Source organism: Muntiacus reevesi, chromosome 6, assembly GCF_963930625.1.
Source record: "Muntiacus reevesi chromosome 6, mMunRee1.1, whole genome shotgun sequence".
NCBI lineage: Eukaryota > Metazoa > Chordata > Mammalia > Artiodactyla > Cervidae > Muntiacus > Muntiacus reevesi.
Window position 1 is genome coordinate 41,512,613 of NC_089254.1, and position 27,290 is coordinate 41,539,902.

The following is a 27,290-nucleotide window of genomic DNA, read 5'->3' on the forward strand; positions in this document are numbered from 1 at the left end:
AGTCGCCACCTGCTTTGGCCCTGGCGATGAACTTGAAACTTCTCAGGTGAACCGGCTAGTATTACCTCTCTCTAGCCAACTGGTTTCTGAACTTTGTTGCACAGTGGACTCACCTGGGCACTAAAAGAGACAAAAACAAACAAAAAACCAAACACCTAGAGCCCACATGTAACGTGCAGCATAATTTGGAGACCATCGGTTCACCCCCATGTCCACAGCTTTTTTTTTTTTTTAATTTTAATTGGAGGCTAATTACATTACAATATTGTAGTGGTTTTTACCATACATTGACATCCACAGCTCTTAAAAGACCAAATCCTCCTTCTCTGCCTTCAGCCTGGAGGGTGCCAGCGGCGGCTTTGGGGCCGGGTGGGGTCTGCTCCGCGGGCCGCAGTCTCCCTTCCCCCCGGCCGGGTGTGCACAGCTCGGGGCTCGCGTGCGCGGCGCGGGCCGGGAGGAGGCGGTGCTGGGGCCTCTCGGTCCGGGAGGCGGCGGAACCGAAAGCGGGGCGGGGAGGGGGTTGGGGGGGGCGGGGAGGGGAGAGAAGGAGGGGCGGGAGTCGGGCGCGGTGGTGCGCGGAGGGCCGGGAATGCCCGCGGCGCGGGGCCCCAGAGCCGCTCCGTGGCCGCGTCCAGGCGATGGCTCTCCGTCTGATCGCCGACTTCGATCTCGGAAAGGACGTGCTCCCGTGGCTGCGGGCGCAGCTGGCGGCGTCGGCGGCCGCCGGGGCCCGAGGCGGCGGCCCAGGTGCTGTAGGCGCGCGTCCGGCCGGGGGGCGGGGCGGGGGGCGCGTCCGGCCGGGGGCCCTGGGGGCAGTGGAGGCGGGACAGTCACTCAGGTCTAGGGGTTCTCGGGCTGCGCCCAAGTGGTGAGCACCGACCCAAAGCGGCAGCCTGTGCCCCCTGCCAGCCTGTGAAGCTTGGTCCTGAAAGGGGAAGCTTGCCCTCTTTAGAGCCTGAGCTTTGCCATCCTCACCCCGGGCCGCTGGGTGAAGGTTGAAGGGGCAGCCCCCGGGCAAAGCCTCGGCCGAGCTACACTGCTTCTGGCGAGTCTGCCATCTTCTGGCTTACTGATTGCCCACAGTAAGTCACCTTAAGCAGAAAGGCAGGGGACACTAGTGGTACCCTAAGCATCATCTCATCAGGCAGGAGGAGCAGCTGCCCAGGCTCTGCTCCCCTGGCGCAAGGCTGCGGGGCGTGGGAGAGGGTGGCTCTCTATGCTTCACTCACATCTCTCCTGTTTTAAGAAGGTTTGTCACCCGGGTAGGGGCTCTAGCAAGACTAGGGGCTGGAAGGTCTCACTTTATGAGAAAGAAAAGATGCTCAGGTGTCCTGCCCTATTTTCTCAGGGTGGATTGGAATACATTCCCCAAAGTTGAGACTTTGGTTTTCATGTGTCTCAGAAATCCTTTGATTTTTAGGGAGTGAAAAGTGACTTTTGAGCCTTCCCAGCATTGATCAATTGAAACTTTAAAGAAGGGGAACTCCGTGATTTCTCAGGTTGTTTTGTAAGAAGAGAAGTTTGCTTCACATAATGTTGCATCTTCAGGGCTTAGATTCAGGTTCTAAGCAATGATACCCTGGAATCCCATTTGTGCACAGGAGCTAGCCACTTCAGTGTATTTCCCCCACTTCTGGTTTCCTTAAGCACTGTAGACTGCTGGAAGGCATTTTTGGGAAATGGCTATCAAATTACCAGTATCTACAACTCCTTTCCCCTCATCACTGGAGAAAGTTTTCTGTCCTGTGGTTTTAGCAGAATATTTGTAGGGTTCCTTGTTTTGGCATGTTGGCTCTCTTGGTTCCAAATACAGAGTCATCTTTGTCTAGCTCAAGACTCCAGTTTGACTAGTGAGTTTGACTAATGACTAGTGTCATTATTAGTAAAGGCTCACTTTGGTGGGGTAGGGGGGTGGTGCTACATTTTAAAAAGTCTCCTGGATGTCTAAAGAGTTTCTGAAGGTTTGTGCTTTTCAACACAAAGTGGTCCTTTCTTTGGCCTGTGTACTCAGTCATGTCCAACTCTTTGTGACCCGGTGAACTATAGCCTGCCAGGCTCCTCTGTCCATGGAATTTTTCAGGCAAGAATATGGAGCTGGTTGCCATTTCCTACTCCAAGGGATCTTCCCAACCCAGGGGTCGAACCTGTGTCTCTTGAGTCTCCTGCATTGGCAGGAAGATTCTTTACCACCGTGTCACCTGGGAAGCCCCTTTTCTCTGGACCATCTCCTTATATAGCTAAGTGGCAGGTGCTCAAGAATGAGAAGTTAGATGAAGTGTGAAATGCCACAGTCTTATGTTTCAGTAATGTGTTGTGATTGAAAAGCTGTGTGTGAGCCTGTTAGGTTTTGGCTTCCTTGTGTCTTTAATTCATCTGTGAAGACACAGACTTGTGCATTGACATTTCACCAAACAGCAGATACCCTTGGGTCCTCAGAAAGTAAACTTACTAGAAATACCAGCCTTTTCTCATATTGGTAGTATTTTGCTCCTACAGAGCAGCTTGGCAAAAATATTAGCCCTGTTATACTAAAAGACTGTTACTTCTGATAATCACTAGTGGTGGCAGCTTAAAAACCCCCACAAGTTAATTCTTCTTCTGCTGTAATTTGTAGCACTGGCAGAGGAATCTGGAATTCTATTTTATCTCTAGCATAGCTCTGACTCCACACATTTGTGCAAATTATTTTCCTTTCAAAGTCTCGGCTTTTCAAATGTAAATTACGAATAATTATACCGTTGTAAAGTCTCCTCTCTGCACACTTGCTATCTAAATTTGAAGCCTTAATGTTTTTACATCAATAAATACAGTTGAAGATTTCTTAGTGGCGCTAAGTAGTATTCCTGATGTATGACATATTTCTGGCAAAATAGCCAGAGAGCGAGGCTAAGTTAGCCAGGCAGAAATTCAGTGGGATAGCATTTTAGTCAATAAGGGGTTAAGAAATAAGGAGACCAGATTCGGTTACTGCCTCTGTTCCTGGTTCTGGGTTGAACTTTGGGGAAATTATTTTTCCTGAAATAAATGAAGAAAATATTTGTTCTTTAAAAAAATTAAAACAGTTATACAAAAGAATATTTTAACACATGTAAGCTATAAATAATATAAAAGCAAAACCATGTGCCTGTCTTAAAAGTAGAACAATAGCAAGACTTTTGTTGGTTCTTGGGTCTCCCTATTTGATCCTATTTCTCTTTATAGTTCCCATCTATATGTTGTTGCCTACAACCATTTAAATTTTTATATTTTCACATTCCTTCAATCTTATTTGTAGTTTTAACCTGTATCTCCCTAAGCAAAATATCATTTCAATTTCTTGTTTGTGAACTTTAAGTGAAAGAATATCATATGAATTCTGCTTTTTTTTCCTTCTCAGTATTTTAAGATTTATCCATGTTGACTGGTATGTGATGTGTGATGAATTGCTTCAGTCATGTCTGACTCTTTGCGATACCATGGACTATAGCCTGCCAGGCTCCTCTGTCCATGGAATGCTCCAGGCAAGAATACTGGAGTGGCTTGCCATGCCCTCCTCCAGGGGATCTTCCCAACCCAGGGATCGAACCTGGATCTCTTATATCTTGTGCATTAGCAAGCGGGTTCTTTACCACTAGCACCATGTTGACTGCTATAGGACATTACTTTTCACTGCTGTATAGTATTCCATTTGTGTGACTATACAATATGGTAAACATGGAGATGCAATGCTTAGACCTTTGTTTCAAGGACAGGCTTGTCCTAGGTGCTGTGAATGTGGTATCAGAGCCCTCAGCTGTCAGCATCTTCAGGGATGGCCTCGGCAGAGGGCTGTATCACAAAGTTTATGCCCCTTTAGGTATGCCCTCCTCTAATAAGGGGTTCAGGTAGGATATAAAAGCCTGGGCATTTTTACTCACATGGGACAACTGTGGCAATTCATTTCAATTCTAGAGCTTCCTTGATGGAGGACCCCAACGTCACCTGAGGCCCCTGGACCTTTATTGCAGCTTGACTTCTTCCCCCACCCCGGTCCTGCTTTCTTCTCCGTCCTGTTACAGACATTAATCCTACTTTAATAAGCACAAACTAGTAAATATCCTGTGTACTAAAGTGTCTCAGGGTGTTCCCTAGGGAACCCAGCTTACTTATCCTTTTCCCGATGGTGACCTTTGGGAGGTTTCTGGGTTTGCTGTTATAGTCAATGCTTTTCTAACCTTGTGCACGTCACCTGGTGCAAGTTCCTCTAGGACAGATGTCTGACGGTGAGGTTGTTGACTCACAGGCTATGCACATCTTCACTTTTCCTGCATGCTCAATTGCTGCAGTTGTGTCAGACTCTGTGACCCTATGGACTGTAGCCTGTCAGGCTCCTCTGTCCGTGGGTTCTCCAGGCAAGAATGCTGAAGTGGGTTGCCATGCCCTTTTCTATGGGATATTTTTGACCCAGAGATAGAACCGGTGTCTCCTGCATCTAAGACATTGAAGGCAGATTGTTTATCCACTGGGTTACCTCCTGGGTAGTACCAAATTGCTATCCAAAATACTTGTATCATTTGTGTTATCAAAATATTTTTGGTACTCTGTGTCTTTACAAGCTCTTGAATTTTCCAAGTGTTTAATTTCTGGTCAGACTGGTGTCAGAAGTAAATAATACTTCTTTATGATCTGAGGTTGAACATCTCTATATACTTAACTGGCTATTTGTGTTTCTTCTTCTGTAGGGTGTTCATCCTTTTGTCTATTTTTCTGTTGTGGGTTTTTTTTCCATATTGATTTTAAAGCATTCTTCATTCTGGATTCTAGTCCTTTGTTAATCATATATGTTGCAAGTATCTGTTGTTTTTTTCAGTTTGTAGTTACCTTTGATAAATGAGTTCTTAATTATGATGTAGTCTAATTTGTGAGTGTTTTTCCTTTATGGTTTGTGCTTTTGGGATATTTTAAAGAAACTTAGAAGCCATGAAGACATTTTTATATTAACTTCTAAAAGCTTTAAAGCTTTTCATTTTGAATTTTGTTATTTTTTAAATTCATCTGGAATGTATTTCTGTGTGTAATGTGATATAGGAATCAGATAGGGGAACACTGGAACCTTTAGAACTAGTCTTGATATCTGTTACTTTTAAGCTGGGTGGTCATTCCATGGTTTTATTTTGTTGTTATCTATAGCTTCAGTTCAGTCAGTCGCTCAGTCGTGTCTGACTCTTTGCGACCCCATGAACTGCAGCATGCCAGGCCTCCCTGTCCGTCACCAACTCCCGGAGTTTACTCAAACTCATGTCCATCGAGTCAGTGATGCCATCCAACCATCTCATCCTCTGTCGTCCCCTTCTCCTCCTGCCCCCAATCCCTCCCAGCATCATGGTCTTTTCCAATGAGTCAACTCTTCACATGAGGTGGCCAAAGTATTGGAGTTTCAGCTTCAACATCAGTCCTTCCAATGAACACCCAGGACTGATCTCCTTTAGGATGGACTGGTTGGATCTCCTTGCAGTCCAAGGGACTCTCAAGAGTCTTCTCCAACACCACAGTTCAAAAGCATCAATTCTTCAGTGCTCAGCTTTCTTCACAGTCAACTCTCAACATCCATACATGACCACTGGAAAAACCATAGACTTGACTAGATGGACCTTTGTTGGCAAAGTAATGTCTTTGCTTTTTAATATGCTGTCTAGGTTGGTTACAGCTTTCCTTCCAAGGAGTAAGCGTCTTTTAATTTCATGGCTGCAATCACCATCTGCAGCGATTTTGGAGACCAAAAAAATAAGGTCTGACACTATCTCCACTGTCTCCCCATCTATTTCCCATGAAGTGATGGGACTGGATGCCATGATCTTAGTTTTCTGATTGTTGAGCTTTAAGCCAACTTTTTCACTCTCCTCTTTCACTTTCATTAAGAGGCTTTTTAGTTCCTCTTAACTTTCTGCCATAAGGGTGGTATCATCTGCATATCTGAGGCTATTGATAATTCTCCCAGCAATCTTGATTCCAGCGTGTGCTTTTTCCAGCTCAACGTTTCTCATGATGTACGCTGCGTATAAGTTAAATAAGCAGGGTGACAATATACAGCCTTGACGTACTCCTTTTCCTATTTGGAACCAGTCTGTTGGTCCATGTCCAGTTCTAACTGTTGCCTCCTGACCTGCGTATAGGTTTCTCAAGAGGCAGGTCAGGTGGTCTGGTATTCCCATCTTTTTCAGAATTTTCCACAGTTTATTGTGATCCACACAGTCAAAGGCTTTGGCATAGTCAATAAAGCAAAAATAGATGTTTTTCTGGAACTCTCTTGCTTTTTCAATGATGCCGCGGATGTTGGTAATTTGATCTCGGGTTCCTCTGCCTTTTTTTGGCTTACATGTGTTAAAATATTCTTTTGTAAACTGCATTGTTTTTCTATGTTAATAGCTAGTAGTTCCACGGTCACTAACCAGATAGCCCTACCTTTTCTCATTGACAGCAAAACCACTTCCATTACACATCATATTTCCGTAAGCATGTGAGTCTTCTTTTCTGGGTTTTAAGTTTTGTTCCATTGGTCTATATAAGGTGAAGACATCTTAATAACTATCTTTCTGTTAAGTCTTGGTAACTGGTAGAGTAAGTCTCCTCACCTCAGTCACTGTTGGGATCCTCTTGGCTATTTTATGCTCCTTTTTCTTACGTATAGATTTTGGAATCAGCCTGTCAGATTTCACCAAAAAGTCTGTTGGATTTTTTATTTGCGTTACATTGAATCTATAGATCAGCTAGGGGAGAAGTTGCATCTTTACAGTATTAAATCTTCCCAACTGTGAACAAAGTATATAGCCTGTTATTTATTTAGAGTCTTTTTATGACTCTTAACAAGTCTTAAAATTTTCTCCTTGAAGATTTGCTGGATTTACTCCTGGGCTATTATTTGTTTTTGTTGCTCTCAAAAATGGCACATTTAAAAACATTATATGTACTATTACTGGTATGTAGCAATATAATAGATTTTATATATTAGTTTTTGTGTCTAATGCTTAATCTCCTCTTGGGATGTATCAGATCCTCAGGAAACTTAAGAAGTCTGTGGTATGTGAATTTTCTGAGGTTTCAATGGCACATATACTTAAGACCAGGAAGAATGTGGGTTTCCATTCCTGTGTCTCCTTGTCCACTTCGATTAGTACTAGATTTGTAAATTTGTTAGAATTTAGTAATATTCCAGACTGATTATTCTTTCTAGTATTGTAATTATTCATCTTTTCCAGGGAAGTGATGTATTGTACCAGGTGACTGTCTCATGGGTAGTGCTTTTGTTGTTGCCTCCTAGGTACCCCCAGACAGATCTGGGGGCCAGAGACTGGCTTTGTCACATGATTGTTTTTTATCATTTCAGTCTCTTGCCACTGTCCTTCCTGTTCACTGTTCCTTCCCCTACTCTCCTAGTATTCTTTTCTGAGTCTCTTCTCTCTTTATGGCTTCATCATCCCATCCTTGATTTTCCTCATTTTATCCAGAACATGAAGTATAAGTCACGTAATGATGTTTACTTCATAAGTTTAGGAATTATAGCATCTAGTCATGTTGAGCAGGAGGATTTATGTGAATTATTTACAGAATAGAAATGTCATGGGTATAATCATATTTTAACACTCCTTGATCTGTGTTTTAGAACCTAGTTCAAGTTTTTGTATAAGGCCGTGAGACTTCCCATGCTCCCATAGTCATTGGAAAGAAAAGAAATACTTTTATATGAGATTTATCCTATTTCATAGCAATTGGAAACCATATCTGCATACTTGCTAAACATCTTCTTTTAAAGTGAAATCACTGGTGTTTACCAAAGAATACATTGAGCTAGATGAGACTATGTGGCAAACCAGCTTAAATTTCACATGAGTTGTGACTTTGCCAACACCTTTAGTATCTATTTATTTTTTTTATAATAGATTTACTTTTATGCAAGTGTCTATCAAAATGATACATTTTTTCTTCATGAACTCTGATTTAACTAAACTGTAAAATTAAACCGCATTTCCTCATTTGAAATTGCTAAACTTCCTCCTCTGGACTTTCCAGTGATGAACTGTGGGAGAATAGTCAGAATGAATAAGCAAAGAGGTTATTAAATAAGTCTTTAAAAGGGTGTGTCTAAAGCATGAGCAGCTAATCTGAAGAGGAAGGGCTTGCCGGTTTATAGTGTGTGGTGAGATGCCAGTCTGTGGATTTCCAGTATTGCCAAATTTATCTAATGCAAATGTCCTAGAGATGAGAACCATGTGCTTAACTGCAGGATTATTTAAAACTGCAATCATTGCTCCCTAACAGACCCATAAAGGCATAATTTTTATTATTTCCTTCAAATCTGTATATCATGATTACATTATAAGCTGGTTATAATTGTGCTGTCTAATAAATATTGTTTAATGTATATTGTATATATGTAGTTCAGTGGTTCTCAGTTCTGGCTGCCCATTAGCATAACAAAGTGAACTTAGAAACACACACAGGAGAGAGTAGGACCTTCACCAGCTCAAAAAAAAATCTGAATATTTGGGGGCAGGATTTGGGCATCCATGTTCTTTTAAAATTTCCCCTGATGATTCTAACACAACCAGCCTTGAGAACCACTGATTTAATGGAATAAGCATATATCAATTGTTGTAATCTGCACTTGTTGAAGACGTTTTTTCCTCTTTATTATAGTGATTTGAAAATAGGTGTGCTTTTGCAAGGAAATTGGATTTTCTTAGCAAGATTCTTATAAAGCAGTTTCTTATCTTAGTTAAAACCTTTTAAGTGTACTTTTGAGAAAGTCCCAGCATCCTTATAATCTGGAAAGAAAAAAAAATACTTTGCGAAATATTGACACATTCCATTCCAGGAGTTTTGAGTCATATGCAGGATGAAAAATAACTCACAGAAATTCTCTTTAGATGTCTGCAAAATCTACCTTAAAGGATTTTTTAGTAATTACCCATTTTCCTATTGTAAGTATGATAGAGGAAACAGTTCATTCTGTTTACCTTTTCTTTGCTATTCAGCAGTAAGCTAACTGAATCATACTATTATTCTAAGAGACCAAGTGATTATTTTTTTTTAATCATTGAGAAGTGTTTCTGATACCTCACTAGACATTGAAAGCTGTATATACACATATATAAGCAACACTTGACCCTCCCTTTGCCGTGTCTGCAGAAAATCCATGCAGTTTCTTTCTTTGAAGAGTTGGGAAGAGAGAGCGCAGGATGATTTCTGGGTTCTCAGTGAACCCGCTCTTTGCCTTCTAAATGTTTTCCACTGTCAGCTCTAGTTGCAGGGATTGAGCTCACCAAATATCCTGATTTTGTATCTTGATTTTTCCTTTTTAATTAGGAATACAGACTGAAATTTGCTCTGATTTATAGGGTATTTTGCATATTTTTTTCTGAATATTGGTATTTGTCATAATCAACATGATATTTTAACATCTGAAAACACTATTCTTGTATGGGGAAGATGAGTCAAGTTTAAGCAATTTATTTAGAGGAAATTGGGGAAATATGCATTTCTCTCTGATTAATGATCGATGATGTTTCTAACCAGTGTTTAAATCCTTTAACTGTAGAATTCAGAGGAATATCCTAAAATTTTAGAAGAAAGGTGATGATCAGTTAACTTACAAGTTAAATGTTTTGTGTAAACACTCTTTATATCTGTTGTTGAAGATGGTCTTCATACAGAAAAGTATACAGATCACAGTGCACAGCTCACTTAACTTTCACAACGTGAGGCACCTCCGTGGAACCAGCACTCAGAGCAGGAAGGAGAGCATTAATAGAACCTCAAAGATCCCCTTCGAACTCCTTTTTAGCTGTCATTCATCTAGCACCATAGATTCTTTTTGACAGTTTTTGAAACTTGTGCATAAATTAAATTATACAGTTTGTGCCTTTTTGGGGAGGAGTGAAAATATAAGTTTCTTTTACTCAATTATTTATGTATGTATGTGTGTATGTTATAGCAAGTTAATTAATTCTTACTTTTATATAACATTCCATTGTTTGAATATATCATGATTTATTAGTTCTTTGCTTGATGAATATTTTGCGTTTCCAGTTTTGGCTATTATGAATCATAGTGCTGTATATGTCATGTGTGTCATTTGCCAAACTATGTATATACTTCTGATGAGATATAAGTACACAGACAGTTGTTGAGCCATATATATTCAGCCTTAGTAGATTCTGCTAGTTTTGTCTAATGTAAACTTCCATTAGCAAGATTTCTGTGAGATACTTGCTAATCACTACTTTCCTCTTCCTTAGAGGTCATTACTAATCTGATCTCCATAAAATAGATTAGCTTTGCCTGTTTTTAAGCTCTATATAATGGAATTATCAGTGTTCTTTTGTATTTGGCTTTTAAACTCTAATGCAGATATATTTTTGTTAGTTATGTTTTTAAACATCTCCTTCTAGATATTAACTTGTGATTATTTCTGTTTTAGGTGTTTTAGAAAACAATTATGAGTGCTTACGTGTACTAAATGTTGAAAGAAACAGAAATATTATTTATACCTGTAAGGTAAGTCTATATGATTTTTTTAATTGTGGTAGAATATACATACATGAGGAGGGCATGGCAACCCATTCCAGTATTTTCGCCTGGAGAATCCCCATGGATGAAGGAGCAGACCATGCATGGGATGGCAAAGCATTGAGCATAGAGCAGCTAAGCACACATACACATACTTAACATAAAATTTACTCTTTAACCATCAACAGAGTTATATGCTTTATCTTTTTAAGGTGTAGTGAATAAGACTTGTTGGCATTTAATCTTTAACATATGACTTTTTTTTATTTTGTGAGATTGAATAGGGTAATTGAAATTCAATCTTATGTAATATTTTTCCTTTTTTTAAATAAAATAAAACTATACCCAATGTCTGATACAGTGCTCAAAGGTTTTGAATAAATGAACAGTTTCATCCTCTAGAGGAAAAATGCCAAGTAAGAGATATTTAAACTTAATCAATATGTTAAGTTTTTATCTTTGAGAAAACATTAAATATTATTACTGTATATCATCTGTTTGAATTTCTTTATACTCAGAGTTTTGAGGCATTATTATTTAACAGTGTGTTTTCAATGTTAACTGTTCTAAGGAAAGAAAATTTAACTTCGTGGATAACTTTACTGTAATAGTGAAACATTAAAGAATAATTGCAGTGGCCAGTTTGCTTTGCAAATTGTATTACTGTTTTTGCTTTAAAAAAGTTATTTTAGGTTGTATCCATGAGGATGCTACATTCAAGGAATTCTATGATTCACGAAGTTTTTGGTGGTGGTTCAGTCGCTTAGTTGTGTCTGACTCTTTGCCAAGCTTCCCTGTCTTTTACCATCTCCTGGAGTTTGCTCAAACTCATGTCCATTGGGTTGATGATGCCATCCAACCATCTCATCCTCTGCCATCCCCTTCTCTTCTTGCCTTCAGTCTTTCCCAGCATCAGGGTCTTTTCTAATAAGTCAGTTCTTCTCATCAGGTGGCCAGAGTATTAGAGCTTCAGCTTCAACATCAGTCCTTCCAATGAATATTCAGGGTTGACTTCTTTTAGGATGGACTGGTTGGATCTCCTTTCAGTCCAAGGGACTCTCAAGAGTCTTCTCCAACACCACAGTTTGAAGGCATCAATTTTTGGTGCTCAGCCTTTTTTATTGTCCAGCTCTCACATCCGTACATGATGACTGGAAAAACCATAGCTTTGACTGTGTGGACCTTTGTCAGCAAAGTAACGTCTCTGCTTTTTAATACACTGTCTAAACTTGTTATAGCTTTTCTTCCAAGGAGCAAGAGTCTTTTTATGTCATCGCTACAGTCACCATCCACAGTGATTTTGGAGCCCAAGAAAATAAAATCTGTCACTGTTTCCATTGTTTCGCCATCTGTTTGCCAAGAAGTTTTACTTATAAGACTATCATGGACTTATTCTACCTACTTTCAGTATCCATCGTTCATATTCTTTTACAGAAATAAATGAAAGTAGAAAAAGATTTGCTCCGTCACTCTGCTGTGTCCTATAGACAGGCTACCTCAGACTCCCTGAGCTGTATGTTCTCGGTCCCCTTCACCGCTTGATCTGTGCTGCCCTCCGAATCGTGTTCAGTCCTTCTCTGATATGCATAGCAGGCTGCCTTTAGAGTGCTTATTGCTCATACTGGTTGAATTATTGCAGATTTCTTTTAAAACTAGTAAATTCCTAAGCAATGACCTTTAATAAACATCTAGTTAATTTTTTCCTTTCAGGACGATAAGGGAAATGTCTTCTTTGGATTGTATGATTACCAAACCAAACAAAATGAGGTAAAAATCACCATAAATTATACATTAGTTATCAGTTACTTTACTGCCTTTAGTTTCCCTTTTTTTAAGACACAAATTTATTTTATATTTCTTTGTCTTCCTTCTCTTTTCCTTTTATACTGTCTTTAAAAAATAAAAAATAAAAGTGTGAGGACTCCTGCACCAAATGTCAACTGTAGTCTTTTAGTCCTTTGAGATTTAAGCTGAATAGGCTCAAACCAATTATACTGTAGGAATGTAGGAAGTCCAGTGGCCTCCCTACGATGTGTGTTTCCCAGAAGCTTAGGATGTCAGAATGACCTCTGATTCTGAGTTCTGCTTCTACAGAACTTCACTGATTTTCTTCTCGTTACTTCTCAAAGATCCAGTTATAGAACCAGCCTCTTTTTCTTAATCTTTCCCCAGACAACTCACATAAGACATTGGTTAATGTGACAGGCTTGTCTAAGTCTTGAGGCAAATGGGAGGAGGTTCCTTTGTGTCTATATAAAAATAACTTGTAGAATATCAAGAGATTGAGAAGTCTATAAATGTACACTGTCACAGAGTCATTCCAAAACACATTAATACATGAAAAAGCAAGTTGCTAGAATAACACATTCCATTGATATTTTTAAAAAAACTTCCAAGAAAATGGCATAATATATATGTGTGTAAATATATTAAAAACTCATTTTGAAGATCTGAACGACTACAGAGTAACAAAATGTTTCTTTTTCAAAAGGGGTTGAGATAGGGTGAATATAATGGAGAACTTAGACTTTTTATTTGGTAATGTTTGCATGTTTTAAACACTTATTAGACTATGTGTGTTATATAATTAAAAAGGAAGAAGCAGTTACAATTAAGTATATACATTCATGCCTCTTCTTACTTATAAATAAGGATCCCTCAGAGCAAGAATAAAGGAAACCATAATTTGTCACATGAATTCAGAGCCTTCTTATTAACTCAGTTTACTTTTCCTGACTTCTCGACATTTTTTATCAACTTTTGGTCATTGCATTCTAGTATATTTTCAGTGCTTTTTTAGTCTGCAAATATTATTTACCTTCTTAATAGTTCTGCTAGTCACTGTTTCTCTTAACTTGTTCTCTCCTGAAGTCTAAGATTCTGTCTTTCCTTATACCGTGAATATGTTTTAAGAGAGTTTGCTTAATATAACTGTGATTGTCTCCATTTCCTCAGTCTGCACCTCACATCCTCCTTCTACATGACCATCTTAATTTTCTTTGATATTCCAGGAAATAGAATCTTGCAACATTTAAACAGCAAGAAAGTAAAATACAGGTTAAATAAAAATAGCAGATTACTTTGCCAGTATTCTATTTTTTTTTTTTTTTTTTTACTTTGCCAGTATTCTAAAACTGGACATCCTTTAGGAGATGCACTTGTGACAGTCTCTTAGACATAGTTAATGATGTCATAGTTATATAGTTTGATTAAAGTGTTAACTTGCCTTCATAATCCTAATTGCTCATCCTTGAGTGCTTATTATGTGTAGCAGACATTGTAGTAAGTATTCTCACATGGATTATTTAACTTAGCACTTTTGAGGATCTCCCAAGATAGGTAGTAACATGATTCCTATTTTGCTGATGGGAGGATAGAATGGTTGAATAGCTCATCCAAAGTCACACAGGTGGCAAGTGACAGAATTAGGGTTTGAGCCTGGGTCCAGCTTGACTTCAAGGTCTGTGCTTTTAACCACTACCCTGTGTTGTCTCATGGTTAAATTTCAGTGCCAAACATGGCCTACAATAGCAAACTTTTTTCTTAAAAAATAATCTGAAACTTCTGAGTATAGATAAACTGGTTCATTGGTGGTCCTTTAATAAAATGCTTGCCACAGTGATACTTGCTAAAAAGCTGAGTGGGGATTTGCATTCATAAAATTGTTATTTAACATGAAACTCCAAATTAAAAAATACTTCTCTTTTAATAGCATCTCTATACATTTGAGAAAGATTTGCAAGTTGTCAGTTGCTCAGTCAACAGGGAGAAAACTTTGCTGGGTAAGTTGAACTCTTTTATTGCTACAAGTTGAGAACTAAGCTATATTTTTTAAGTTTCAAAGTATTGAATTTTTACAATAGTTGATTATTCTGGGAAAAGATGTACTTTTGAGATAAGATTTGAAATAAAGAATCTGTAGAGTCTACCTACAATAAAGAGTGCTTTGTATTTTACTTTAATTATCCACTGACAGATCCTTTGAGCCCTCCCTTATTCTGGGTATTCTCTGGTAAACTTTAACAAGCCACTGCATAGATCATTTGCTAATGGATTTTTTTTTCTTTTTCCATTAGCCACAAGTTTAGTTCAAGCTGCTAAAGAAGGAAAGAGTAATGAGTTTCAACCAGGTAATGACATTACAGTTTTTAGTACTTGTTGATAGATGAAGATTTATTGAGCTACTAAGCCAAACTGCAAGCATATTTACAAATAGGTTTATCTCAGAATAAAAAGGCAAAGGTCATGTCAGGCATGTTCTTTGCATTTTTTCCAAATAAACAAGAACGTACAGAAAATAATATGACAGTGAATAACAGAAATATTAAAAAAGGCAATTACCACCTGCAGACTAAACAGGTGCTATAGGCAGAAAGAAGCTGGTCCCAAACGTCGGGAGGAGGTTAGTATTTGAGCCCAGATAGTTTGAGGGATGATCCTAGGAAACTTCATTAAAGGAGTTTTTAAACAGAGACCTGAAAGGAGAGGGGCAGCAAGCATGCCTCTATGCAATGGTTTGATCCCTGGGTCAGGAAGATCCCCTGGAGGAGGGTATGGCAAGCTACTCTTGCCTAGAGAACCCCATGGACAGAGGAGCCTGGCAGGCTGCAGTCCATAGGGTCACACAGAGTCGGACACCGCTGAAGCAATTGAGCAGCAGCAGCAAGGGGAAGCACATTTCCGGCAGGGGGAACAGCCAGCATGAAGGCCGGGAGGCTGGAGTGCTTGGTAGACTCTGGCTGTTCCAGTGTAGTGAGGTCAGTGAGGCTGGACTGGAGTGAACAAGGGCAGAGTGGTGGGAAGTAAGGCCAGCAGGAAATGAATGTGAGTTGCAGACAGATCATGGAAGCCCTTAGGAGGTCTTCTGTTCAGCTACAATTTCAGAAATTATGTGACCAGAAAGTACTATAGGATCTGTTTTAATGGTTAGTCCTTTGAACAAATATCATGCAAATATTTTGCCTTTTGCTGAAGGCTAATTTTTTGTTTGTGAATAACTTAATAAGTCAGTTGATTATAAAATGTAGTTTGCCTCAAGGTGTTAACACTGTATTGCTTATCATGAGGTTCTTCCACTGCAAATGAGACAAACTATAATGTATCTCATATAAGCAAGAGAGAGTTCTTTGGTCTACAAACTTTACGACAAAATTTTTGTCAGCAGTGCATCTCTTCTTGGCCGAGGCCATGCAAACTTGTTTGATTCAGGAAATGATCTTCCATAGGAAGCCAGGCACAGCTGCCCCTTTCACCCTTCCTGGAGGTATTATATTTTCCCTAAGGCATAGCAGGTCCCTGTGGGCAGTGTCTTGGGCCCCCTTGCTGCTCCAGGACCTCAGGAGCCTTTGTAGTCAGTAAGTGCTGCAGATGCTCCATGGAGCTGCTTTGATTCAGAAGTTCTAATAACCAGAGCTTCTAAACAACTAGACTTGACTGAACTCTTCCAACCTTTTCACTATTTCACAATATGTACCTTTACCTGCATCAGACCAGTTTCTTTCTTTTTCTCACTCTTCACCCTCCCTGTGCCATGACTATCCTTGTGCTTTTTTTTTTTTTTCCTAATTTAAATTCAATTTAAACAAAGCAAAAATATTCACTCATTTCTCCCCTCACCTCCTACCCCTGCCTCCTGCAACCACCAATCTGTTCTCTGTATCTATAAACCTGGTTTGGGGGTTGATTTGATTTGGTTTTTAGGTTCCACATATAAAAGAGATCATATGGTACTTGTCTTTTATTTTAGTTGATTTACTATATTGTGTTAGTTTCTGGTGTACAGAAAAGTGATTCAGTTACACACATATGTATTTTTTTTTTCAGATTCTTTTCTATTATGGGTTATTACAAGGTATTGAATATAGTTCCCTATGCTCAACACTAAAAACTTGTTATCTGTTTTACATATAGTAGTGTGTATCTGTTAATGCCAACTCCTAATTTATCCTTCCCTAGCCCTTTCCCCTTTGGCAAAGTTTGTTTCCTATGTCTTTGAGTCTGTTTCTGTTATGTAAATAAGTTCATTGGTATAATTTTTTTTTTTAGATTCCACATATAAATGATATCTTGATATTTGTCTTTCTCTGACTTAACTTCCTTAGGTCCATCCATGTTGCTGCAAATGGCATTATTTCGTTCTTAATATGACTTACTTCATTTAGCATAATGCCTTGAGGCAATGAGAAGATTCCCCTGCCTGCCCCCTAAAAAGCTTTTTCCCCTAGTTGGAATATATAAACTTTTTGGGCAGGAGATGAAATAGTCAAATATCAACTTGTACTATTTACTGTATTAAATTAGTTATATATACTTAAAATAAGACAATAAGGAAAATTGCTTTTTTTTTTGTCATTCCCACATTTCACAGTCTATTTTTCTTCACAAGTATCTTTGACATCAATATTTCTTATTCTTAGAGCCATTTTTTGAGTCATCAAGCAGACTCCCAAAGCATCTCACTTTACCTTGTCTCAGTTATTAGAAGTATATAGCCCTTTTGAATCGTGAGTAACCTGTCACTGAAATTTTTATTCTAAGTACCCATTGACCAAACATTTGCTTTTAATTTTTTTTGTTGTTGTGTATTTGTGATCCCACGTAATAACTCACGCACTGTTTTGCTTTCAGTAAACTCTAAAAGGTATTTTTATAGAAATATCCAGTTCTTGAAAATGTGAGGCAATATCCCAGAAAATATTTTATATTCTTTACATTTTTTTTTTTCTTGACATAAGGCAACACTGTTAGGTTACTTTCTTAAATAGTGAAAACTGCCATTGATTCAATTCCAGGCTGCTGTGCCATCCCCAAATTGTAAATTATTACTCAAAATAAAGTCATTGAGAAAGCACATAAGAATATTAGAGCTGTTCTAAGAACTCACATATAAGGCAACTACTTTTCTGAGGAGGGAAACTCTTGGTCTAAATTTGAATATCTGTGGTAACCCCATTCTAGCTTGTGTCCAAAACTTCCTCCTAATGACTATCTTTAATGACATTTGCTCAGATGTGACACTAAGGAAATAAGGGAGTCCTTATCCATGCAGCTCCACCCTTCCTGAGGGAAGCCCGGCCCCTGTCCTCGTTGCTGTCAGCCCTAGCACATTGATTCATTCAGGGCCCCTAAAGTGATGATAAAATAGCTGAGAAATGGGTGGGAACTGGTTTCTCACTCCATGTACATTGACTTCTCCTTTATGATGTTTTCTGTATCTATTTGCGGTTTTAAGAAGTCTCAATGTTAAGATAACTGCTTTTGTTTGTGGAGTAACTAATATAGTAAGTAATGCATTTTACATTTTCAAAGTTCAGGCCTATGTGGAAGGGTAAATTGTAATATTCTGGACTTTGCTGCTATTAAAAGCATCCTTTACTTTATAGGATCAAAGTGCTTAACTCTGTTGGTTGAGATCCACCCCATTAACAATGTGAAGGTTCTAAAAGCAGTGGATAGCTATATTTGGGTACAGGTAAGTGAGCATATCTTTATCACTTATCTCTTTAATCAAAAGGCATGAAACCTAGAGACAGTGGTGGTAAAAGTGTTTTCATACACATTATCACATTTAATCCTCAGAATAATCCAGTGAATGGGTATGGCTGGAATGAACACCTCTTCCCTCGCAAACATGGAAATCAAATTCAAACCTAGCTCTCTGTCTCTATTACATCATGGTTGTTTGATATAATAGATGTTTTTACATGATAAAATATTGAATATCAAAACACATTGAAAGGAACTTTAAAAATGGCTTATCTAATGTTTCATAGAGTTGACAGGTTAAATACCTGCGTTTAAATGACTTAATTAATCCCTGAATTTCTCAACTCCATGCACTGATGCAGAAGCACTGTGTGTATAACACAAATAGACTTAGATATAGTCAATCCTCATTACTTACACATAGAATTTGCAAATTCTGCTACCCACTAAAATTCATTTGTAACCCCAAAATCAGTCGTTGGTAGACATGTGAAAATTTGTCACCCAACGTACATGTTCCCAGCTAAGGTAGAACAAGGTGACCCTGCCTTTCAGATTCAGGTCTCAGACTGTAAACAAACATTGTTTTCATAGTCAACTTAATGCCATGTTTTTCATACTCTTTGGCAGTTGGTTTCATGTTTGACATGTCCTCCAAGTGTATTGCTGAAGTAGTGTTTCATGTTTCTAAGTGCAAAAAGACTGCTATATACTTTACAGAGGAAATCTGTGTGTTCATTAGATCAACTTCATTTAGGAGTTAGTTTATAGGGCAGCTGACTGAGTTCACTGCTAGCGAGTCAACAGTATCTTTAGTTGTGGCACGCCAGATCTTTTGATCACTGATGCAGCATACGGAATCTTTTTAGCATGCACACTCTTAGTTGTGACATATGGGACCTGGTTCCCTGACCAGGGATCAAACCTGGTCCCCCTACAATGGGAGCGCGGAGTCATAGCCACGGGACCACCAGGGAAGTCCCACAATGTCTTTAAATAGGGACACACATTAGACCAAGTTTTGTTCTATTTTGTTGACAAAAATGTTGCAGCTAGAAGCTCATAGGCGCTTTTATCACTGTTTCCCTTGGGAACAGTAGTTCTGAGTTCGGTGTTTGTGGTGACCTCATGGAACATAGGGCTTCCATGGTGGCTTAGAAAGTAAAGAATCTGCCTGCAATACAGGAGAGTCGGGCTTGATCCCTGGGTTGGGAAGATCCCCTGGAGAAGGGCATGGCTACCCACTCCAGTATTCTTGCCTAGAAAATCCCATGGACAGAGGAGTCTAGTGGACTACAGTCCATGGAGTCACAAAGGAATTGAAAATGATTAAGCACTGATGCAGGCACATATGGATTGTAACTATCACTGAGAACAAGAATCGACTGCCCGTGTTCCTGCTGGGTTGCATGAACAATTACCTTGTGTAGCCTCCCCCTACCCTACCTGCTCTCAGCCTCTGACCTTGGGTCTCCCTCTGGCAGTGTGTGTTGGGAGAACAGGTTGTCTCTCATGTGCCTGTTTGTCCACTGTCAGCCAGCCCTTCCAGCTGTGCATTTCACCACCACTCCTGGCTTCTTTCTGGGCCGCTGCTTGCTGCCAGGCAGGGCCTGGCCTGGAACTGCTAAGCTACGTTCCCTCCCCCAGGAATCCACTCTGTTTATTTACACTGTCCTCAGTGCAGGGGTGACTGTGGGACACTTCCCTTTTCTGGCATGTTCTTTTGGTTTCCTTACCATTTTTATCCAGGGCTGTGTAGGCAATGATGATGTTATTGAAGGATGGGTAATCAGAGTGTAGGAAGGAAAAAAGTTTTACAAATATATAGTTGCAGAACACTCTGAATATATTAAAAAATACTGAATTGTATTATTAATAGTGAAAACTGTGAATAGTGAATGTCGTTATGTGCATTTTATCTTAATTGAAAAAATTAAAAATGCAAGGTGCATGATTGCACCCCTACCCATGTGAAGTAGACCCACACTCATCCTGGTCCATCCAGGTCCAAGCCCTGCTCCCTGCTCTCATGCTCAGGCCTCTGAAGAAAGAAACTCCTCCAAGCCTCCACCCGTGGTAAATCCCTACCTTCACCCTCTCTTCATTCTGCTCTCCTTTAGAGAAGCACCATTCATTGTCCACAAAATTTGGTCCTACCCTGTCATCTATTTCTTTTTTCTTTCCAAAACATCCATGATGATTTCCACTAGTACATTTTCCCTCTACCTGTGCAGGCTTCTTGAAGAAACTTCTTCAGGACAGTAGAGAGTGGAGTCCAGATCTCAATCTGGGACCCTTGTAGAGTTCCCCACCGGCATGCACCTTTCAGATAGTTTATTGGATAATTACTCACATATCCATGCCCACATGCCTATAGTATGTACGTTCCATCAATGATTATTAATGGTCACAATCTAGCTCGATATTTAAAAAAAAAATTATTTTGCTAATATAGTCTATATAGATTCCTACCCACAAAGCAAACAAAACAAAATCTCCAAAATCTTTGCATGCTTTTGTAGAACTGTGTCTGAAGCCTATCTTACGTATATTCTCACTTGTAGGCCTTACTCCAGGGTTGCCTCAAATTAGAAAGAAAAACAACAACCTGAATGGAACTTTTAAAATCGTGGTTGCCTCACAGAGACCAGGCAGCCCTAAGCTAGCGGACCCTGGTCACCTCTGGAGACCCAGGGGACACCAAATCTGTAGTTTCTCCTTATTTTGAGGCATTGAGTATTTGCTCTTCCATTGTCTGTGCGGTTTCACTCATCATTGCTTCTCCGCAACTCCAGTGCACAAAGTATCCTTTTTGATGTACACAGTTTCACAAATCAGCAGAAATAAGCTCTATATTCTTCTCATAGCGGAATTCTGCGTTGCTTTCTATTTTACAGTTTCGGGTTTGTTGCTGTGAAGAATGCGTGTGTGTGTGTGTGCTCACCTGCTCAGTCATGTTTGACCCTTTGTACCCCCATGGCCTGTAACCCGCCAGGCTCCGCTGCTCATGGGCTTATTCCCAAGCAAGAATACTGGAGTGAGTTGCCATTTCCTCCTCCAGAAGGTCTTCCCTACCCAGGGATCAAACCTGGGTCTCCTGCATTGCAGGCAGATTCTTTCCCTCTCAGCCATTGGGGAAGCCCTGCTGTGAAGAATGGTATATAGTTAATGCTTTATTTTTCTCAAAGGGAAATGACTGCAAGCCGTTTTAGAAGTTAAGCAATTCTAGGGACTTCCCTGGTGGTCCAGTGATTAAAATGCCAAGCTTCCACTGCAAGGGGCACAGCTACAATTCCTGGTTGGGTAACTAAGATCCTATATGCCGCAGTGTAGCCAAGAAAAAAAAAAAAAAGATAAATCTTTTTAAAAGTTGACAATTTCTATTCTAATTTGGCATTATGAAAAGTTAGGGTACCATGTAATATATTTTGTCAAAAATTTCCCTAGTCTTTATGTGAAAAGTTCTGTTCTTTTATTATGCTTTCAAGTTTGGAGGGAAAACCCAAAATTCACCAGTGGATCTAGTGAGCTGTCTTTCATGTTGCAAAGTGAAACTTCAGATTTATAGTTACTCCTATGATGATGAAGGAATTAAGTCACTGGAGTCATCCCATGGCCAGGTTCCCCTCATTATCACAGCTGATGGGGTCAGGCCCTGTGTTTCTGGCTGCCCGCTTTGTCCTGTGGGCTGACAAATAAGGGCAGGCGCAGAGGAGGAGGAAGGGCAGGATCAGGCCTTTTCTTCCAGTGGCAGTGTTGGATTCCTTGAGGTAAACCTCCACCGCATGCCGCGCTGTGACTCACTGTCCTTTCCTGGAAAGTCCCTGGTTCTGTTGCGCTTGTCTCTCGGATGTGGAACTTTGGAAGTTGTCGTGGAGAGTTTGTTTACTTGGCTCTCAAATTAAACAGTGGGTTTAGCTGCATGAGAAATTGTTATCGATCACTCTTTTTGGGTGCTTATGAAATGGAACTTTCTGTTCAAATGTTGTTTATTGATATTGTTTTTGATTGACTTCAGAATCACAGAATCAAATAGGAAGCACCATCCCTAGGAATGTCTTACAGTTTAGCCTTACTGTTTAACGGAATTGTGTTGGACCTACCACCAATCCCCTCCTGCAAAACCAAGCTCCTGGAAGTGTTCCTTTTTCTTCCTTGCTTCCATCTATAGTGTGTGTGTATGAATGTGATTTGCCTCAACTATTTTGTAGTTCCCACTCCCTTCTATGGTATGTAGTAGTACAGTAATTGAACATAACTTTTGAAATAATTGTGTAAGCAAGGTAGTTGCTTATGACTTTAATTTCCTGTTTATAGTTCCTCTACCCACATGTTGAAAGTCGCCCCCAACCAGAGAATCATCTGTTACTGCTTTCAGAAGAGAAATGTAAGTATATCTTTAGGGTTTTTGTAGGGACTTCATGAATAGCATATCTCCTAGTGAAGCATAGGATGTGATGAAGCTTCTAACTGTCCACTTGCCAGTCCAAGAGTCCACTGACTTTGATGTTCATTTGAGATCTAGGCCTCCTGTGGAAGGGCTTTCTCTCTGCCCCACTTGTTGTTCTCTGGGGCTCTGTCTCCATATGTGATGGGCTTCTGCAAATTTGGATTTCCAGTTTGGGCACATGGTAGAATGTTTGTAGAACAGTCATTTTTGTCTTCTTTAGCCCATCCTTCTTTAGGATGTCTGTCACAGCTGAAACTATAATGTAAGGAGAGAGGCTTGGATGGACAGAGGGAGTGGCATTGGAAGCTAGAAGAAACCCATGGCAGAACTCGAGGATACTTAGGGACTTGGTCAAATTCAGGTAGAGGCAGATAAGATTGGGACATCCTTTAATGATGATTTCAAGTAGAAGGAGGGATGTACAAAATTCACTGGTGGATCTTATCTAGGAAGCCACCTCTCTTGTTATGAGGTGAAGCAGCTGATTTGTAATTGGAGGGGCAAGACTGAAGATTTAGTTTGTGTTCACTTTCTATACTCTTGCCCAATTATGTATCTCACATTTTTGTAACTAGAACCAGTAAAAGATACATATGGCTCATAAACTGCTTACTGAGAATAAATGGTCCATCTATACATCAATAAAGTGTTTATCATGTTCTGTTAATGACCCCTATAAAAATACCTCCCCCTAATATCTGGCATAATGAGTTTTCTATATGATGTTTTCATATAAAGAGGTATTTGGTATTTGGAAATCAAAGATAAACCCTGCCAAATGAGTCCTTATTAGCCCTATATAAGACTGATGGTATTGGGAAGGGAAACACTTGTTCAGCTAACCTAGGGCAGTAGCAGAGTTAAATGTTTCATGTGTTGTTGGTATTGAGAAGCAGAGTAAATGCTGGACTTGAGACAGACTGTAAAGGGAGGGTGGAAAAAGGTGAGTTTTTGTTTTGAATCTTTCTTGTAAGATTGCTATCTGTGATAATACTATTTTTCAGCCAGTTGTTTAATCTGCTTTGCTTTTATATTTAAAAAAAAGTTCACAATTGTTGGGTGAAAAAAAGTACTCATTTTTTCACGAAGGTTAAACTGTCTTTCTGTTTTCTTTTTAAAAAGATATTGAACAATTTCGTATCCAAGTTGTCCAAGAAGATGGAAATCGAGTGGTAAATATTTGAAATTCCTTTTGCTTCAGAGTTTTTTCCCATAAAGAGTAGCATTTCTAGATTATTAAGGATGTATTCATGTTATAGAAACATTCTACTTTATTTGGTGTCTTTCAAGTTATAGATTGGTTGTTATAATATGTGAAATAATATAAGATACATGAAGGAGTTGATTATTTCCTTCATATCTTTCTCACCCCCACCCCCCAATCAGTCTCCTGAGATAACTAATGACAGCCTTGTGTGATGCTTCCATGCCTTGTACCTTGCCCAGGTTTAGGTGCACAGATACTGGGATTTAGTTGCTTTTACTAAAATAGATTCATAGTATAAATATTAATTTGCTGCCTTTGCTTTTGCTTAATATATCAGGGGTATCCCTGTATGTTTCTAAACAGAGATATGACTTCTTTCTCTTAATTTGTATACACGTATACATATACATGCATATAATAAATGAGATCATAACATATATGCTGAGGTTCTATATAGTTCAGTTTTCTTTTCTTTTTTGCTTCTTTTCCACATCCCCTTTGACTCTTCACCTCTAACTTTTGTTCACAACCGTGTGTATTGTGTATCTTTTCATACTTTTCTCCATACCTCTGTGTCTCACATCCCCACCCTGATACACCCAGGGGTTTGTTTATTATTCACTCTTTCCTTATTCAGCTTTGTGGAATTACTGCCGAGCAACCTAGGGTAGCTTAGTTCATTGCCTTCAGAAGTGCAAGCAGTCTCTGGTGTGGGTGTACACAGTTTTGTCACCATTCTTTCATGGATGGATATTCACTTGATTGCCTTTCCCCCCCTTTTATTTGTTTACATTACAAATTGTTTCAAATGTTTTTAACTTTACATGTTTGGTACACATGTTTCTTTGGGTTAAACCCTCTGGGATGGATAAGTGGGTTGATGGTTATATGCATTTAATAAACTTCAACACATTTTGCTAGATTGCATTCCAAAAGACTTGTAACAATTTAGTTTTGCAAGCAAAATATAAAAGTACCCTTTCCCTCTATCCATACCAGTAATAGGTGTATTTCCTTTTTAAAAAATCCAGTTTGATGGGTTTAAGTTGTTATCATTATTATTTGAGTTTGTATTTCCTTTAATATTGTTGAGTTTGAACATTTTCTACACTTATTGCCTATGTGAATTTATTTTTCTGAAAATTGTTTAGTTATATTCTTGTCTATATTTTTGCTAGGTTGTCTTTTTTCTTGACAGTTTTTGTGATATTACTGATATTAAAATGATTTCCTTCAATGTTTAAACAGTCTACATCAAAATACTCTTTCTCTGATTTTAATTTTAAATTATGCAAGCAAAATTGAAATGAGAAATGGCATTTGTTAATTGTGTATCTATGATTGAAAGCCTCAAATCAAGAGGCCTGGCTGGGAAATGACCAGAAAGCGTGTGACCCATCTGGGCTCCAGATGGATGGGAGGGCAAAGACAAGCCCAATGGTTGGAAAAGGTCAGGCCAGAGAGGAAGGACCAAGGTGCAAAATCCCAAAACCATCAGTGAGGATTTGGAGGTAGTTAAATAAACAAATTGGAGTCAAGAACTGGAAATGGCTACAGACAGAGGACTGCTGGTCAGAAGGGGGCTTGGGAGTCATGAGAGACATTTTCGGGAGAGGGGGCCGGGGGCACTTGTCAGAAGCCCAGGAAGGGTGCTCCTGGCCAGGGCGATGCAGCCCAGCACACCTTCATCCACGTGTGCGCTTCTGTGAGGCACTGCTAACACCCCTATATACAGCCCTATAACAACCTATAACCCCTACAACAACCCTAACATCCCTATATAAAAGCCAAGGTATCATATATATCCCAGCGTTTTCAGGAAACACAACAGCGTAGACTCACACAGGTAAGGTAACTCTGGAGAGGGAAGAACTGCTCTATGAACCTGGGTTGCCATCAGATGGACACAAGATGGGTTTCCCAAAGTTAAGAGTCAGACAAATACTCTTGGATCTTTTTCCACAAAATGTGATGGAACCAGGCAAACAGAAATGGAAGTGTATGATTCTACTTGCCCTGTGCCTCCCTTGAGTTCCAACTTAGCCTCAGGGGAGAAATCCCACTTGAGATTAGAGAGGGTTTAGGTACAAATATGGATCATTCTGATGGTCCATCAGACCATCAAAAAAAGGTCTATCCCTTCTTTCCCTCATTCTCCTACATCAGCTTGTCTTCGTTCTTTATTTACCTGCCCCAGTATAGTTAGCTTTTGCTTGTTGAGCATTTTGAGGAAAATGAACTCTTCATTCCTTGTATTACATTTAGCATTTCTTTGTCAATTTACCCTTGCATACCTTATTTCCTTTCCCTTCATTTGAGAAGTATTTCTTGAGTACTACTACATACTAGAAACAGTCAAGTCATTAAAAATATAAAGGTGTTGTAGAAGAGTGCATACTCATTGGGGTAGACTTACAGCATTAATTAAAGTATAAATGTCATAGAAGCATGCCAAAGTGACATAGATATACAGAGGTGGAGAGCTTTGCCTTCATATTGGGAGGTGAAATTGGGTTTTGTACAGGAGGCAATGCCTCAGCTGGGTCTTGAAGGATGAATAATTAAGTATTGCTGAGAAATGGGCAGTATCATCATACTCATTGTAGAAGATGGACAGGTGAGAACCATGACCAAAGCCACATGAAGGGTTTATGGCAGATCTAGGATTGTTGCCCAGTACTCCCCTCTCCTAGGCTTGAGTTTTCCCTTGTTCTCACAGTTAACCTTTGGTAGTAAAGCCCTCTAGACTGCAGATACTTGAGTGTGTTATGTCCAAAACAGGAAGCTTTGAATCTTCTATTTGCTAGCTGTTGATTTGTGATAGGTGTGGTCTTGCCTTCAACAGCCCCAGCCTATCTGTCTAACTAAGAACAAGAAAAAAATAGTTTATTGCAGAGTGTTTTGAAGAGCAAGTAATGAAATGATGCCTTAAATCTTTTTTGGAAAGACTTTCCATGTGTATATGTTGGAGGTAGGGGGCAACTAAAAATAAACTGTGGAAATATTTACATGTATTATAAAGATAGAATATTCAAAATAATTATGAAACCCAGATATGTTCTTCTTTAAAACAGTTATTTATTTCTAAAATCTCTTTGCCTCCTTAGGTAATTAAAAGTTCTGGCCATCTCCCAAGAGAGAGAGTAGCCGAAGATTTTGTTTGGGCTCAGTGGGATATGTCAGAGCAGAGATTATACTATATTGATCTGAAGGTAAAAACTAGTCCACTGGCTCTCTTTTTTATGGGAGTGTTTTAATTTTGAATTATCACTTGTAATTTATTAATTACTTCATTTTCATTGGTGAGAGCAGTCAGTCGAAGTTTATTACAAATAATGAAGATTTTCATTACTGTTTACTTTTTGGTTGCTTCCTTTTCTCTCTCTCTTTAGTGTTTGTTTGTTTTCTTAATTTGTCACTTACTCTGTTTTCTCTTTTAGAAGTCAAGGAGTGTCTTAAAATGCATCCAGTTTTATGCTGATGAGCACTTTAAGTTAATGGTAAGTCCGGAAAATGACTGGGCTATATGGTGAAATTTTATACCTATTTTGTGATTTGTGTGAAAGTCGCTCAGTCATGTTTGACTCTATGACCCCATAGACTATGCAGTCCATTGGAATCTCC

The 27,290-nt window shown here is 39.2% G+C and overlaps 1 protein-coding gene across 6 annotated transcripts in view; it reads left to right on the plus strand.

Moving 5' to 3' along the window:
* The first annotated feature begins 556 nt into the window (after positions 1–556).
* The window catches only part of GSAP (gamma-secretase activating protein), an 89,901-nt gene continuing 63,167 nt past the window's right edge, over positions 557–27,290 (plus strand). For 4 of the 6 annotated variants that reach the window (XM_065938564.1, XM_065938569.1, XM_065938566.1 and 1 more), the window contains exons 1-10: positions 557–747; positions 10,436–10,512; positions 12,235–12,291; positions 14,237–14,306; positions 14,601–14,654; positions 17,907–17,995; positions 22,327–22,396; positions 23,582–23,631; positions 26,774–26,878; positions 27,107–27,166. In XM_065938564.1, coding sequence (XP_065794636.1) covers positions 639–747; positions 10,436–10,512; positions 12,235–12,291; positions 14,237–14,306; positions 14,601–14,654; positions 17,907–17,995; positions 22,327–22,396; positions 23,582–23,631; positions 26,774–26,878; positions 27,107–27,166 — 741 coding nt within the window. In that variant the 5' untranslated portion in view covers positions 557–638. The remainder of the gene's footprint in view (positions 748–10,435; positions 10,513–12,234; positions 12,292–14,236; positions 14,307–14,600; positions 14,655–17,906; positions 17,996–22,326; positions 22,397–23,581; positions 23,632–26,773; positions 26,879–27,106; positions 27,167–27,290) is intronic. The other 2 variants (XM_065938567.1, XM_065938565.1) reach the window with 2 other exon arrangements.